The following is a 17,299-nucleotide window of genomic DNA, read 5'->3' as shown; positions in this document are numbered from 1 at the left end:
TAAGGGAAATTAGAACAGTGGGTGTACACACAGAAAAAACAAATGCGACGTCACAAATTAATTAGTGAGTAGGTAAGTCAGAAAGTAAGTAAGTCGTGGTGGCCTAGCGGGTAAAGAACCAACCCCTCAAGTATGAGAGTGTGGGTTCGATTCCAGGTCAGGCAAGTACCAACGCAAGTTATCTAAGTTTGTATGTACTTACTTTCTAAGTATATCTTGGACACCAATGGCTCATAAAATGGTGAAGGAAAACATCTCGAGGAAACCTGGACTATAAAGTCTGAAATCTCCAATTCCAATCTGCTATGAGCAAGCATGGTGATTAACGCTCAATCCTTCTCCGTGTGAGAGGAGGCCTGTGCCCTGCAGTGGGACGATAAAAAAGGCTGTAACGAACGAACGAATGGCCACTGGCTGACATAGCCAGAGCCGGTTTTGGGTACAGGTAATGGTACAAAGGATACAAGGGATCATAAAAATAAAAAAACAAGTCTCTAGAACATAATTTAATTCGCAACTTGACTAATTAAATACTTAAACTCCATACAGTTGAGATTTTGAATTTAACGAAGATTTTATCTACAACAATGCATTAATTTCTAGAAAGCATAAGCATGCATAGCATGTAAAATTGGTACAAATCGTTTGTTATAGATTCTTCGTTACCTACTGTGGATGTATTATGTCCCAAGACTAAAGTTTCTTGGGAATAAGCCAAATACAATGTCGATTGGAGCACTCTTACCTAAATTTATCCTATCCTATACATAAAATTAAGTATTAAATAATTCCTATTAAATACCATTTTTTATAAAAAATATTATTTTTCCTTAAAAACAATCAACGAAAATATCACAAATGGCTAAAACATTATTTACAATGGTAAAATTTACGACATTTACAAAGAACAAATATTCATGTGAGAATGTTATTGGAGATAACTGATACCACCATCAGTAATGCTAATTTAATTCAAATCACTATCTTATAAATAAATAATACGTATGTTTTAAAAACAAAATTATTTGAATGAGACTAGTGTGAGATTTGAAGTTCTTACAATACCTAATTAAACCATGTTTTGTCCTTTGCACATTTTCCAATAATATCCTCGCTGGCTGATTAGTTCCGAGTGAGAACCACGTTCCACGATTTTACCTGAAAACAATCAGTTTTTGAGATCCCCATATCATAGATGACGACAATGAATGTCACAGCCATCAGAACTTTGATTGTACCTTTGTCCAGCACACAGATGAGGTCCGCGTCTTTAATGGTGGAGAGTCGATGTGCGATTGTGATACACGTGCGGCCCTTGGCTGCCTTTTCTAGCGCTTCCGAGACCGCCTGAAAGGTAATCAATATGATTGAATGAGGTCAGAATGGAAGGAGAGTTATTTGGTAGAGGGTCGGTAGCAATGTATTACCCGCTCGCTGTTGGCGTCGAGCGCGGAGGTGGCCTCGTCGAGCAGCAGCAGGCGCGGCGACCTGATGAGTGCGCGCGCGATGCACACGCGCTGCTTCTGCCCGCCCGACAGTTGCGCGCCGCCAGACCCCAGGTTCGTCTCGTAGCCCTGCACAGCGCCACAACTCGCAAGTTTATTCAACCTCACTTGATCAAAGCGGATCACAAAGCATACAACACAATAAATTACCTGAGGCAGGGAGGAGATAAAGGTGTGTATGTTTGCCGCTTTGGCAGCTTCAATGATCTCGTGCATGGAGACGCTTCGGGAGTTGTCTCCGTAGGCGATGTTCTCAGCGAGCGTGCGATCGAACAGCACGGGCTCCTGTTGCACCACGCCCAGCTGGCGCCGCAGCCGCGGCAGAGTCATGCCGCTGCGGTTGTCCAGACCGTCTAACTCCTGCTCAGGTAAAGAGATAAGTTATTATTCAAATTAATCAAATGTTATACTTAAATCACGACGGATAGTAATTGTTCTTTCACGCACAATTGTTCCTGAGTCAGGGTCATAGAATCTCTGGAGTAGTTGCAGCACGGTGGACTTGCCGCAGCCAGACGGACCCACTAGAGCCACAGTCTTGCCGGCATCCACGTGTAGGTCTATTCCTTTCAGTACCTTCTGGTGTTTTCGTGTTGGATAGCTGAATTCGAGGTTCTTTATAGTGAAGTTACCGCTGGCAACCTGCCAAGTGTGCATAATATATTAGTAATCGTTTAAACGAAACATAGGTACTCAAGTATTCAGTATTCTATAACAAAAAATACTTGCCCAATGATTATTATCATAAACCCCGTCAAGTGTTTTAACCAAAGGTTCTCTGTAGATCAGTCCCAATATTCTTGATGCAGAGGTTTTCGCTGCGCTGAAACTTGGCGCGTATACTAACGTATGACCGAGCATATATGCTCCGTACATTACACATTGAGTCACCCTGTGAAAACAATTTTAATTTAAAAATACGTTCTTCTGTTTTGATTGAAATCATAATAGAAGTTCTAGGTTGGCAAATTGCTCTAAGTCATGTTAGTGGTTCATGGTAACTGTGCCATTTTAAAAGCTTGTGTGTTATAATAATATACTATGCTTTTATGTGTAACAAAATATGTGTATTATTGTCACTAGAACTTACAAGAGTACAATTCTGTATTCTAACTCTCCCGTTGAAATAAGAATAGTTCCGTATACAGCGGCGCAGCAAAAGGCTATCAGAGGTACGTATAAACCCAAGCCCAGCACCACACCACGCCACCGCGACTTCTTCGCCACAGCATCACAGGCGAGCGTCAATGAATCGCGAAACTTCTCCAGAAAAAGTGTTTCTATACCTGAAAAGGGATGAATAACCAATTTCGCTTAGGTTAGTTTACAGGAGGTATTTATGCATATCGAAAAAATACTCATATGATTTTGTTTTGCTTCCAAAACACTTACAAAGTTTACGGGGAACTCACCTAAGCTCTGTACAGTTTTGATGCTTACGATGGCTTCTGTCGCGACTCCAGTAGCTGACTCCATAGCGTCTCGCTCATCAGATTGAGATTTTTGTGACATTTTACCTTCCAGGTAAATGCTGCCGATCATCTGTAGAATATATTTAAAGTTTTAGTTGTAACAAATGTGACCTAATTAATACCCAGTCAATATAGTAACGTGACTCACAATTGGTAGAAACGCAGTGGCGACAAGTGTGAGTTTAACGTTAAAAGCTAATCCCATTATAACTCCGATAGCAACGGAACTGACTCCCTGAAGAATGAGACCAATTCTAATGCCGGTGGCGCCTTGAACTTCTGCTGCGTCTCCACTCAATCTCGCACAAATCGCTCCGACTGTGTTGCTTTCTTTATCGTAATATCCTATTTCCTGAAAAAATACGAATACATCGTTTTTAATATCAGTTTAATATTTGTTTTTAATATCTGTTAGATATCGTGTGGATCTTTTATATGTAAGCTTGTGCAGCTACAAATCATTTACCTGTCTCAATAAAGCGTTAAAATACGCCTCTCGAAGTCTGGTAGTCATTTTCAAACCAGCCGAGGTGAAGGTGCTGCTCTGGAGGCACATGGATGTGCCCGCAACCGCTGCTACCAATACGAACAGACCCGCGTATAAATCGCCCAGGTGTAATAACTCGTCACGATCAGTTAGAACGAATATCTGGGAAGCATAAATTGTTTGCTCAGTGTGTTACTTACTCAGAACTAGGTATAGTTCTTAAATTTTAAATGTTAAGATTTGAAAATTAACTTACACCGCTCGTAAATCCAAACAGAAGAGCGAAGGTTGGAAAGCATGCACCCTGGAGAAACGCTGCGATAGAGCCTACAGTAATGTAAATCCACTCCGGTGAATTTAATTTCAATATATCCCATCCTGTGACCGGTATGATTTCCTAAAAAAACATCAGTATTGTAAAACGAATTCTCAGATTTACCAAACATAAAGAAAATTTATGGAAATGTAAAACTTACTTCAACTTCATCATTCTCTTTTTTTTCTTTGTCTGGATTAAAAATGTAGCCTTGATAACCAAGTGACAAAGCCGATGTAACAGATCCCCGCGGTGTTTGCATCCATTCGTAAGACTCTGCAGAAATTGAAAATGTTAAACTAAGCGATAAAAGGTAATAAAGAAGTTTGGGTACTTCATGAGCGCATACGGCCGTGCTCTCGTTGTGGCGGCATATTGGGCTGACAAAGTGTAGTCTCACTACAAGACATGTCATCGACACGAAAGAAGAAGAAGAAGAAGTTTGGGTAGATTCGATTGTATCATATTTACCTATGACAGAGGTCTGTTTACTAAGTCGCCGTTTTTGGACATCCCGCTTCTTCACTTCAGGCCGTACCACTGCCATGTTCACTGCAGCTTCTAACTCATTTTCTAGTAATTCTGGTAATGGTTCTGGTTCTTCCGGCTCACTTTGTTCTTTATTTGTTGTTACCAGGTTATAGTAGAAACCTATATTTGTAAAAATATTCATGTTAGTACAAGACGAACCTAATAAGACTACGATTTCTCGGGATGAAAATGTGACTTACCTTTAGATTTCATAAGTTCATCGTGTGTCCCCTGTTCTACAATGACTCCCTGATCCATGCAAATTATACGATTCGCATTTAATATCGTGGACAACCTGTAATTTAATAGAAAATGTACAAAATAGTAGATAGATGATAATTATAGTATAAGGCAGGCTTGCGATCGCGATGTAGTATGTATAAGTATGCTTGTACCTAGCAGCAGCACGGCCGGCTCGCGCAGCAGCGAGCGCGCGATCGCGATGTATAGTATGTATAAGTATGCTTGTACCTGTGTGAGACCATGATGGTAGTCCTGCCGAGGCTGGCGCGGTCGAGCGCGGCCTGCACCTGGCGCTCGGAGTGCGGGTCGAGCGCGGAGGTGGCCTCGTCTAGCAGCAGCACGGCCGGCTCGCGCAGCAGCGAGCGCGCGATCGCGATGCGCTGCTTCTGTCCGCCCGACAGCGACGCGCCCCGCTCGCCTATCACTGTGTCGTAGCCCTGTTGCAAATTGTTCATTCATAACATCATACAGTTATGTTGCTTTGATAGGACATTTGTCCCAGAAGCTCAAAAAATTTTACAAACCTTAGGCAATTTCATAATGAAGTCATGCGCGTAAGCCATAGTAGCAACTCTCTGAACTTCTGGCAAAGTTGCCTCCGGACAAGCGATGGCAATGTTCTCGAAAATGGTTCCATGGAACAACACGGGCTCCTGGCCCACAACGCCTAAAAAATACCAAATATATATTAGGTAAGTGTAAGTCTTATAAATGAATTAATGTATGATGATAATGTGTTTTTTAAGTGCAACTTTATGTTCTGTACTTATCAAATAATCTTCAAGAAATTGTACATCCATGGGGACAAAAATGCTGTAATTAACTTGTGATATTAATGTGCAATATCAGGTACAAACCTAACGATGACCGGAGCCATCCTATGTTAAGATTTCTTATCTCTCTGCCATCTAGCTTCACGGAGCCGAAGTGGGGATCATACATGCGTTGTAACAGTTGCAAAATGGTGGACTTTCCACAGCCAGAAGATCCAACCAGAGCAACACATTCACCGGCTTTTATGTGCAGCGAGAAACCTTTCAGAACCTGACAAATATATATCGTATTATTTAACAAAAGTATACCTATACAAACTGTATAATATAAAATAATTGGGTTTAAACATAGATCTGCCTTTTGGAAATCCAACCAAAATTAAATATAAACCTACACGGTGAAAGCCTCCTAGCTAGGAAATAACGATACCTTCACCCTTCTAAGAAAATATTGTACTTCTAAAGCGGGGAGCCTTGAATGAACTGAAGTCACAGGACCCCATCCACTCCCCCCTACTTTGTAGAATCAGTTTTCGGTTATGTTACGACATACCTTAACATCCGGTCTTGATGGGTAGTTAAAGTCAACATTTTCGAAAGATATGTTTCCCACGACTCTGCGTGGGGACACTCCCTGCGTGCTCAGGCTGTCTATCTTGGGCTCTCGCTCTATCAGGTGGAATATACTGGCTGCTGCGCCTCTGGCTGCCGCGAATGCCTCCACGTGGGGCACACATAGTGTGATTGATTGAGTCGCCATGTACACGTTGAACAGTATCTAAAGTATATTTATTCCTTTTAATAATGTTCACAAATTAAAAGGTGCTATCTATGTCAAGTTTTTAAAATGTACAATTTTTTTGACGGTACACGACGTTCAAAGAATACTTACGCTAAAGACAACACCAACTACATATCTCCGTTCTTCGTCTGGCCTCTCGCGATCGTCTAGCACCAGTCGGATCCCGTAGACGAGACCGATGGAGTTGAGGCAGTAGGTGAGGACCCAGTTGAAGCCATTGCCGATGCCTGTGTACAAGCCTCGCTTGCGTCCGTACTTCTCAGCTGGGTCCAGTAAAGACCTGTACCTGTTGTAACGGTCCAGGTTTTAACACAGATTCGTCAGTCTTTGCCCTATATATTGCGAGATCCAATGGCCTTATTTTATATAGACCTAAAATTGTCTCTGCTGACAACCAGCTGTTCCTGGTTGGCAATTTAGAGGATGATAAGCTGAAGAAAATGAGGTTATTAGCTTTTCAGGAGTAGGTAATTATTTTTGATAGGTTTGGTTGGGTACATTTTAAATTTTAGTGAAATAAGATTGAATATTAATGAATTGTTTGGTTTCCTGTTCAACGGTAATTTGTTACTTCGGATTTATCTTGTAAATTAGTAAACTTTGAGTTTTTGCCTACTTTTTAACTTCTTTTTCCTCTCCGCCGAACGCTGCTACTGTCTTCACTGACTTTAGAATCTCCTCAGCGTGTTTTCCAGCTTGACTGTAAGATTCCATCTCACGTGCTGATGATTTTGTTTGGTACTAGAACAAAACGATCTCATGTAATTAATTACAATGTCATATCAAATATTAACATAATCCAACATAATCCGTAAAGTGTCTCGTGGCAGATAAACTAAACAATTGCCAATGCAATTAAAGAAGAGTTTATTAATACCTGTCGTAATTAAATTGTATTTTAATTACGACAGGTAGTGCTCTCATGGGTTTCCTGAACAGTTTTATCTAATCTACATAAGTACTATCAGTCGCACGTGACTACAATTGTTTGGTCGAAATCCTTTGCATAGTATTTAAAAATCAATGCAGTCAACATCCGCTCTGTATACAGTTGGAAAATATCAAATGAATTGAAATTCTTTGAATTAAGTATTGTAAGGAATATATTTACATTGAATAATTTGTATGAGCATAAGTATCTGGTTATGGCTACTTTATAGGTAACACGCACGAGGTGCAAGCTACTCACATTGGAGAGATAGACGGAGGCGGCGACGGAGAAGGGCATGACAGTGATGCAGGCGAGCGCCAGCTCCCAGCCCAGTGGGATCGCCACCGCGATACAAATGATGGACGTGCCCAACAGGTTACCTACCACCGCCAACTTCTCGCTCATTCCCTCCTTGAGCTTCATCAAGTTCCTGCGGAACAATTCTCATATTGCACCCATATTCAATGAACACAAACAGGACCTGCCTAAGAAAATATCCTTAAGAATTTTCAAATGCCATAATTATAAAATATAATTTAGGGGGGGCAAATAAACTAGTGAAGCGTGTAAAAACTGAATACTCACTCTGACATCTTAGACGCCAAGTTGAACTCGTTATCAGTATCGAACCAGGACATGTCCTGACGAAGCACTGCCTTCAGAAACCGCATTCGTATCGTTGTGATCTTTGGAAATAGTAAAGAAAGGCATGAATAAGATACATAAATTAAATGTAAGCAATGGCTTATAAAAAATTGAGGACTTCAAAGTTCATCTTTGGGTAATAACCCCAGCGCCACCAACTTCTTAGTCCGTCCTTGAATAACTTGCTATATGATCATGCTTGTGACTTAAATGTAAACTTTACTATAAACTAAACCGATTTGAAATCATATATTCTTGGGGATAGTTTCCACGTTTGACGCGCGACCAACTAGTGTGTTATAGGGTCATACCTGCCTGAGCGCGCTCCAGCCGATGAGCGCGACGGAGACGGCGCAGCACGCCATCGAGAAGCCCACGGTGATGAACACGCCGATCACCAGCGCCGTGGCGTCCTCCACCAGAGCCTTCATGTTCTCCTCATGACTCGCGTTATTGCTGTATGGGCAGTATAGCACCTTACAATGTCGATCAAGCTTTTTTCAAGACAATCAAGAAAGCTTAGTATTCTTGTATTCAATACTTACAGTATTCTCCCTCCTCCAAATAAAGACAAGAGTGGTAATCTAGAACTAAGCTGATCCTGGAAGCTAGTCCGTTCCACATAGGCCGTGCTCAGTTCTCCAATTTGCAAGAGGTTGTAGGCCATACCCAGCCCGCTGGCCATACTCACCAGGATGCCCACAACTGTGGCTGTGATCTCCAGGGCTGTCCCATATCGAAACTAAAGAAGAGAAAGAAAATGAACTCATCATGACAGAAATACAACAACTTTATGCATATGTTACAAAAGAAGAAAAGGTACTTACTATTTGAACGAAATGTATTTTTGGTTCAGTGTGTTCTTGTAAACTGAAAATAAAAAATTACATGATACAATTCCTAGCATTTAAATTAAACTACTGAAAGAAGGTATATATCGGAATGTTATATTATGAACTAGCTTCCGCCCGCGATTCCACCTGCGTCCCAAGTGAACTACGTCACCCTGGCATAAAACAAGGTACCTATCCTATGTTATTCTGACACGTCATATAATCTTGCTAATATTACCACCAAGTATCATGTGAATCCATCCTGTAGTTTAAACGTGAAAGAGTAGAAAACGTATAGATTTTTTTGTATCATTTTTATATTGCTTCAAAGGACGATGGGCGTTTTGGTACCCAGTCCAACAGTGTTGAATCTAGTACCATTGCGTAGGTCTTGGCAAGGCAAAAAATGTTTACTATGACGACTAGTCCGAAATCCTTGTCCATTTCCCGTGACATCGACTAATAGAATGTGTAATGTTCATAAATCATCAACGTAGATGAAGTTCTTAAATCCAACTGTTTTGAATAAAAACTGGTAAAGTAAGAAAAAAACAGGAATTTGGCCTTTTTAGAATGTTTGCCTGCCGATTGATTTAAAAAAAGACTGTGCAAACCTTTGCAGTTCACGCAGAACCAGCTTATGTATTTGATGAAAGTCTTTCAGTATTTACAATCAATTGAGGTTAAAAAGTCAGGAGACGATGTTTATATAGTCCATATTACGACTCAAGACTTTGCTCCTCAAGAGGTGCTGAGATAATGGTGAATTTCTTCTTAAAAAAAGATGAATAGAAATGTTTTGAACTTTTGTCAAATCAGATGACGATTGTGTTTCCGTAGTATGACTCCATAGACTATTATAACCTTTAGATTATAATAGAGTGTATCAATCAATGTAAGATGTCTGTTAACTGAGTTTAAAATTATTAAACTGACGACATAAATGCCTCTTAATGAATTTGCATATATGGATGACATATTTGTTTCTATGTCGATTCAATTTTTATCGTTCTTGGATCGGACAGCTAATTGAGGCAAGCTCCATAGTTTTTATTATTCTTCACGTAAATACCTTTCTAATGATATATAATACGTTGCTGTTGGAGCGGGTACCAAATCCCATACAAAGTGCCCATTGTCCTTTATTTATATTGTGTAATTATTTGCAATCGATCCAGAGTCATAGTTCCAGTATCTTATTTAAAAAAAAACTGGGCTATATTATGATAGTAACACCATTACAAACAGAGATAACAAGATAATTACGATAGACGGAACTTAATTCAATTTAGTCTGAAGATAAAATGACTTTTAATTTTGAATAGACATCCAACCCAAACGTGACATGATAATATGGAATTGGTATCGCAACATTGTCAATAAATAAATGCTTGAACTAACTATCCTCGTCGCTCTAATACTGTGCAGGTTAATTTTTGTGTGTTTTGTTCGCTTGTTCCACACACAAACCTATGTGTATGATGCACGAAAAATATCGATTTGCCACTTTTTTTACCTAGCGATTTTTAGCAAACTAATATAAAAATCGTAGTAATATTAATATGATATTCGTATTCGAGAGCTCGTGGTTAAGTCAAATTCACGAGGATTGACCGACCATAAGCTTAAGCAACGCTTGGCGCGGTCGGACCGTGGATGGATGTTGGAGGGGGGAGCGGGAGGCATCCTATCATAACGAGTTCTTACGAGTTGTGGTAGGCACGATAAACTAAAGGTCCTGGCTGTCATTTGAACATTTTTGACAGTTGTTATGGGCTGTCAAAAGCCAGTAAGTCTGACAACCAGTCTTACCTAGGAGAATTGGGTTGCCCAGGTAACTCGGTTGAGGAGGTCAGATAGGCAGTCACTCCTTGTAAAACGCTGCTATCCGGTTAGACTGGAAGTCGACCCCGATATCGTTGGGAAAAGGCTAGGCATGTGATGATGATAATTTTATTCTTAATATGAATTTATGGATATTTTCTAATATCTCACACTCGTAATATAATTTTGGAGCATTCATTATTATACTTCAAAATTTAATTATCTAAATACAAGTGTGATGCTCGCTGGGTCAGCAAGTAGTTTTATAACATTAGCTTGCGATATGCTCATTGGATCAACAGATTTTATTAGATAAATATGATCAGAAAAAGTTTCGTAATATGAAAATTAAGTTTTTGCTTTATACATATAGTATCTGAGTAAGATTAAAAAATCGTTAAACTTAAAAAAAAAACACATTTACAAAAATTTAAAACTTAAAAAAAACACATTTAAAAAAAAATTTCACTTTTACTTACTTTATTTTTTTTACTTACTTACTTTATTTTTTTACTTTTTATAGTGTGAATTACGCCTTCGGGGAATAACACAGTAGTGTTTTAGTTTTCATAATTATTAATCACTTATTGTATTAAAATGCAATTACAATTATCAGTGTTTATAAAAAATAACATAAAAACTATAAATAACTTAGAAATTAATAAATACTAAAATACTAAATATAAGCTCGCTCAGCCTTGCAAGATATAAATAATAACAAAACTTACTGTATTTTCTCTTTTTTAAATCCCATATTGTGTTCGTTTTTTGTCAGTTGAAGAACCGTGCGTATGTTTTGCGTGTTGACTAGCGCGTGGATCGCAACAACTATTCGCGCGACGTATCATCGGCATTGTATTTATACATGAAAACCAAACGCTGCCGTTATCTTCGACAATTGCACCGCTGAAAGCACTTCACATATTTTTACAGGCACACGATGACCTTGAATTTGATATACAGATTTGGTTCAATCTAGTACTATCACAAAATGATTGATTATACTTTCTAGTATTTGATTTTTATGCTTTCTAGTACCTAGTATTTTTTTGGTTTTAATGTCCGCTTCTTTTATTTTTTTTTTTAATATTTGTAAGATGGATTTATTTTTATAATCTATTTCTACAATGTACACACTATACATATATACAAACTTAAACTACTTATCTTTAAACAAAACTAAAAATAAAATACTATATACAAAATATATATAAACATAAAATATAAAAGAGCATCGATCAGGCGTCGAAGTATTCCTCCGCATCACTGTCCTCCGGAAAGGTGCCCAGAAGACTGGCTGCATTGCCACGTTGAATGGCAATGCTAATTCTTTGTCCGAAGAATAAGCCAGCCAACTTCTTTTATATATTTTTTTATAACCTTGTAAATAAGTGTGTAGCTATATTTTATTGTCAATAAAAAAATATTTCATACTGTTTTGGAATTGGTCGAAAATGTAACGTAAGCTCCAAGTGAGTGCCCAAAATGATTGTTTCATTCTGAGTTATTCATTTTCATATAATCACTTGCCTCTGGTTACTATTCCAATCGATGTACGGGTCACCTTTTGATTCTTTAAATCAGGTACCTATGTTAGTTTATGGTCTTGTTGGGGTCAGATTTTTTGAAATGACCCATACAAATTTGTCCGTTGTGCTTGAGGTTTGTGAGTCCTGTGAATTTACTGTAGATTTTGACATCAGAGGAACATTTTTGAAAAATATTTTTTGTGATATGATAGACGAGATGTTTTTGTATTCTTCTTTTTATATATTTATCTACTACACTTATGTCTATGTAACATAATTCGCGCGCATAATTTCCTAAATTAAAAAAATATATATATAGTATTTTTTCACATTGTAACACGACCGAAAAATATAAAAAAATCTTTCTAACCAAAGTATAAAATGCAAGAGCCTGTAAAAATGCAGGACTTTGTGCAAGAAACAAATATAATTATGGTGAAATGATATCGAGGATATTAATTCATGTTTAGACTTGAATGTAAACTTTGTGAATGATTAATAAACTGACTAATAATAATAATCTACTGAAATACCTGAACTTGTTATCAACAATAAGTTTCTAACCGTTTTATCAGTTCTAGTGACGCTCTTCAAAGAAGAATCATTGTAAGAAATGTTCTAATCAGTCCAGCGAGTGGTTCCTGAGCGAATTCTAGCAACAAAAATCTTTAGCTTCATAATTCAATACAAATCAAAACTTAAGACAAGTTTCACAAAGGCTCACGCCAATTTCTACTGAAGCAACCTTACCAGGAAGAATGTTTATTTTTGTATTTAAGTAAAACTCAATTATTTCTAAGCGCACTTATTTCATACGTTACACTTGTCTGTCCTCCATGGTAACAGTCATGTATTCGTTACAAAGACGCTGCCAACAGCAGAAATCAGTCACATTAGCTCTCATGTAGAAGCTTTCTAGGTTACTGGTAGCAGTGAGCGCTGCCTACGTTAGGTACAATAGTTTACAAACATAGGCATGTGTTTCCAAAATATTTACATATTAGGAGCATGTACTATGAAAGCAACGTCGTCTGGCGGCATCGGCATGAGCCAGTTTAGTGGCGGCGCGGGCGCATGAATGAATGCGTGTTTTTGAACATTTTTGTTGACAGAACTGAAATTGCGTTTGATTTGGAATCGAACCCGCACACTCATACTTGAGAGATTGGCTCTATACCCACTAGACTACATTGACTTCTAATACTAGTGTTAAGAGTAAATATAAAACTGTACCTAAACGTAAAAACTCCATACGCCACAAATATATACAGTTGCATAGAGCTTACTCCAAGGGTATCTAGGAGAGGGTTTAAAATTAGCATTGCATTGTGAGCATTTCTCAATGAGACAGGGAAGCCTTAGCAAGTTTAGACTATGAAATCGTCATAACACGAATATCTAGTTTAAACCTGTTAGAATGATTGAGATATCGGCTTTTTGTAATTTATTACACACTAACAGATAAGCAGATTAGGACGTAACAAACAACTACGTCATATTCCAATATAAACACTCCATAACTTGTATTGATCTTCGTGAAAACTAATGGCAGTACCAGTCAGAAAGAAAACATTCACTTAGGGAGCTACTATTCCTATATCCCTATACCTATTAACTAATAGAGACTATAAACTAATAAAGAGACAACTAATTCCTATACCCAAAAACTGGTCTCGATACTGACCCTACTCTATAGGCTCAATATCGAGTTAAGGTTCATTACTGGAACATTTTGATTTTAAACTTTTGCCCGCGTCTTCGGCCGCGTAAACCGAGGATATGGGTTATAAATTAACATGTGTTAATCTTAGCTGACGAATAAAGTCGATAACGTCTACTTGTAAAACTCGAATTATCTACATCCACTGAACACATGTTGTTGGTATAACCATAAAGGTCATGGCACACATGATGGCACGGCGCAGCTGTTGTTAGGTAGCTGCAAGATCGCTGTCATCCCGCCTTTCGCCTTTCGGCTTTTTATACTGACGTTTTAAAAGAATGCAATATAAAATAATAATCTTTATTTTCTCTTGAATTAAGTAGGTGCAATATGTTACGTAATACATAATAATATTTGTAGCCTTATGTTATATTTTTAGAGAATGGTGTCTGAATAAGGTGATCCCTGTGTTACAGATCACCATTTACCCTTTTACATTTGTTATTTACACATTTTATAAGGAGAGAAGTAAAAAAACCGATGATGACCTCCTAGTCGATTATCGGCTACGGCGGGTGTTCTCATGTAAGGAGATTAGCCAACTACGCAGGACATATTATAGTGCACAAGCATTTGCGCAGACACAGGTGCACTCACTATTCCTTCACTCTCATAACGCGATGGGACGGCAATCCGACACGACCGGAGAGAGATCAGGCACAGGACCGACATTTACGTGCTCTCCGAACCACGGGTGTATCAATAACCATCTTCCAGGCTCTGTGCTGCTTTGTGAAAGTCTTTTAAAACCCACAAAGCGATTTCGGCCCGACTCGGGAATCGAACTAGAGACCTCGTGCTCAGCAGCCGCGCTTGCGACAGATAGACCAACGTCTCCCACGCCAGAAAAACTTCTACTTACATCTGAAGTTAAAACAATCGATTACCTGCGATTTTCTGAGACGCGATTTACAGCCAGTTTCTTCATCAAAAGTTAAAGCCAAAGTAAAAGTCAAAGTAATGTTTAAAGTAAAAGTAACGGTCAAATTCAATTTTTCTATTAGTTTTGCTGTCACTTTAGCCTTGAAAAAACGTATTTGACCGTAACTTTTACTTTAGACATTACTTTAACTTTAACTTTTGATGAAGAAACTGGCCGTTAAGGGTCAAATCCAAATGATAAGTTAGTGTCTGGAACTGCGCCGTACTGTATGCCGTGTCGTGAACGTGTGCCATGACCTTTACTGTTAAGTAATCTGTGGTAAGACTACAGTGACTGGCATGAAAACTTCGTGTTGTCATGAATGGCTAATCTCGGTAATCATCTAATTACAGCCGGTTTTAGATGAATCCCTTTAATAATGCATAAATGTAGTAAATAGTATCACGATATCAGAAGCAATATAAATGAAGCATTCCTTACTGTCATCTATTTATACGTAACAATTTATTCTTTTAAATAGCTAAGGCCGTAATCATAATACAATTGATGTGAATGGAGCAGCTTGTTCTCGTTTCATCTGTTGCATTGCGAATAAGACGGGCAGTGTTGGCCGTCACATCTAATGTCTGGATAGCCCGACCATAGGCAAAAATGCATTCGTAAGAGACTGTGCACCACGTTCTTTATGGATTACTTTACGGTTAATATTTCTTGTACCCTTTGTTGTTTGGTTGATTTCATTTATTCTGTAGATATTACCTGTCAACCAAGGTCACGCCCACACCCCTTTAAACTTATTCTAGATTTTAAGCTTTATACTGTTTCTGTAGTCGGTAGGTACTACTTGTCTCAATACCATATGTCTTAACAAGCAAGTCAACCCTTTTACCGCGAAAGCGCAAAGAACCGATTTCCTTGTTTCGATCTATTCTTTTGGGTTATCCTGATATATATATTCTGATACAATATATTTGTTTTGGGTATCTTCTTATCTTCTAAGATTTAAATGAAGCATTTGTTGGCCGTAGTACGACTACTTACTATCACCGTGCTGATTTAAAAGAAGATCCCTCATTTCACTGTGAAACACATGTAAGTCTGTAAACATAACCCTGATCACTGCCATTGCCAAGTATCAAGATAATATTAGCTGCAGTGGTGACGTTCTGCTGACGGAATCAATGCTATCTATAATCTGTTGCGTAACCCCACGACGAATAGCAGTCATGAATAATTAGGTACTTACTAGATTTGTGATAAGTCTGGTACAGTCAGGACAGTTATCTACAGGTTTGAACAAGTTTTCAACAAATAGATGCCATTTACACTGACTTTAGCAGTGCTTTTGACAAAGTCGACCATCGGACGTTATTATTAAAACTTGAAAACATTGGTGTTCATGGGAGTCTCTTGGAATGGTTTTGTTCATATTTGGATAAGCGCCGACAGAGAGTAGTAATGGAAGGGTACCACTCTTCGGAATATACTGCAACATCCGGTGTGCCACAGGGTTCACATGCTGGCCCAATATTATTCATAATTTTTATAAATGACCTACCAGATAGCTTTCGTCATAGTCGGTGTTCACTTTTTGCTGACGACCTGAAAATCTACCGGGTTGTTGGGTCACTAGAGGACGCTGCACTACTTCAAAGGGACCTCAACTCGTTGCAGTCTTGGTGCGTCGCCAACGGCATGATGTTAAATGTAAGCAAGTGTCATCACATCACGTTTACACGTAAAAAACGCTCGATTCCAACATCCTATTCACTTGCAGGTGCTCCTTTGGAGAGAGTTGAGACTATTCGGGACTTAGGCGTGCATCTTAGCTATAACCTGTCTTTTACTTCTCACTTTGACAGCATTACCGTGAAAGCTGCTAAAATGGCAGGTTTTATTAAAAGAGCGTGCAAAGAGTTTAAAGGCACTGCAGCGTTAAAAACTCTGTTTAATAGCCTTGTTCGTAGCACGTTGGAATATGCTTCCTCGGTCTGGAATCCAATGTACAGCGTTCACTCGGACAGAATCGAACGGATTCAACGAAGCTTTACACGTTACTTACGGTTCAGGGATAATAGCTGCCCCAACAGAGCTGACTACACGCTTCGTATGAATCATTTTGGACTGTCTTCTCTGCAAGATCGTAGAATTCTGGCGGATATGGTTCTGCTTTTCAAGATAGTGAACGGTCAAACATGCACTCCCGAACTGCTTGAACAGATCAAATTAGACGTTCCTCGCGGGTGTCGGGTGAGATCGGTTAGGGCACGTAGTACATTTGTGAGTAGAAGCTGTCGTACAAACCTGGGACGCTCCGCTCCCCTTAATAGGATGATGGACACTTACAATAAGATCAGTGCCAGTAATCAAGATGCTGACATTGATATCTTTTCGGATGCTCTCTCTCAATTTCGCTCTAAAATTATAAAAGAAGGATTGATTCGTAGTTCTCACTGATCTCCCATCAATGAATATTTTTAATTAAGTTTTTTTACGGTTGGATCTCGTTAATTTTATTGATTTATTACTTGATTTAATTTTGTTTAATTTAATTGTCTAATTTATCAAATTTTGTATTATTTTATTTTAATTTCTTAATTGTATAGTTTATGTTTTAGTTACTTTTAATTTAATTTTATTGATTTAAGTTATTTACAGCCGACCACGCTATTATCTGTGAGCGCTGTGCACGCCTGTAAGTGATTTATTTACACAGAACTAACAATTCTATACTAATATCTGCGTAGCATTTGTAAATAAGTTGTTGGTGTGCCTTGTAATTTAATAAATAAATAATAAAGT

The 17,299-nt window shown here is 38.5% G+C and overlaps 1 protein-coding gene across 1 annotated transcript; it reads right to left on the bottom strand.

The window, feature by feature from the left end:
- Positions 1-493: 493 nt before the first annotated feature.
- LOC124645440 (multidrug resistance protein homolog 49-like) lies at positions 494-11,319 on the bottom strand. The gene is made up of 26 exons (XM_047185241.1): positions 11,091-11,319; positions 8,533-8,575; positions 8,251-8,447; positions 8,017-8,161; positions 7,646-7,746; positions 7,319-7,490; positions 6,746-6,870; positions 6,220-6,415; positions 5,881-6,105; positions 5,412-5,598; positions 5,079-5,221; positions 4,783-4,991; positions 4,512-4,606; positions 4,252-4,431; positions 3,941-4,056; positions 3,721-3,861; positions 3,444-3,626; positions 3,126-3,329; positions 2,918-3,047; positions 2,596-2,791; positions 2,235-2,397; positions 1,953-2,147; positions 1,656-1,865; positions 1,428-1,574; positions 1,239-1,347; positions 494-1,158 (listed from the first exon to the last, which is right to left on the bottom strand). Exons 1-26 carry the CDS (start codon positions 11,114-11,116, stop codon positions 1,070-1,072), a joined length of 3,927 nt encoding a protein of 1,308 aa, XP_047041197.1. The 5' UTR covers positions 11,117-11,319; the 3' UTR covers positions 494-1,069.
- Positions 11,320-17,299: the final 5,980 nt, after the last annotated feature.

This window comes from Helicoverpa zea, chromosome 31 (genome assembly GCF_022581195.2).
Source record: "Helicoverpa zea isolate HzStark_Cry1AcR chromosome 31, ilHelZeax1.1, whole genome shotgun sequence".
Classification (NCBI taxonomy): domain Eukaryota; kingdom Metazoa; phylum Arthropoda; class Insecta; order Lepidoptera; family Noctuidae; genus Helicoverpa; species Helicoverpa zea.
Note: the sequence above shows the minus strand (reverse complement) of the source record. Positions and strands in the feature narration are given on the sequence as shown.

Bases quoted from the DNA above. Each gene is read 5' to 3' on its own strand.
- LOC124645440 (XM_047185241.1), bottom strand. From the start codon at position 11,116: ATGGGATTTAAAAAAGAGAAAATACA. The intron at 5,599-5,880 runs GTATGTCGTAAC...TATATTTGTCAG, and splicing joins CATCAAGACCGGATGTTAAG to GTTCTGAAAGGTTTCTCGCT. The intron at 4,057-4,251 runs GTAAATATGATA...CAATTTCTGCAG, and splicing joins TAAACAGACCTCTGTCATAG to AGTCTTACGAATGGATGCAA.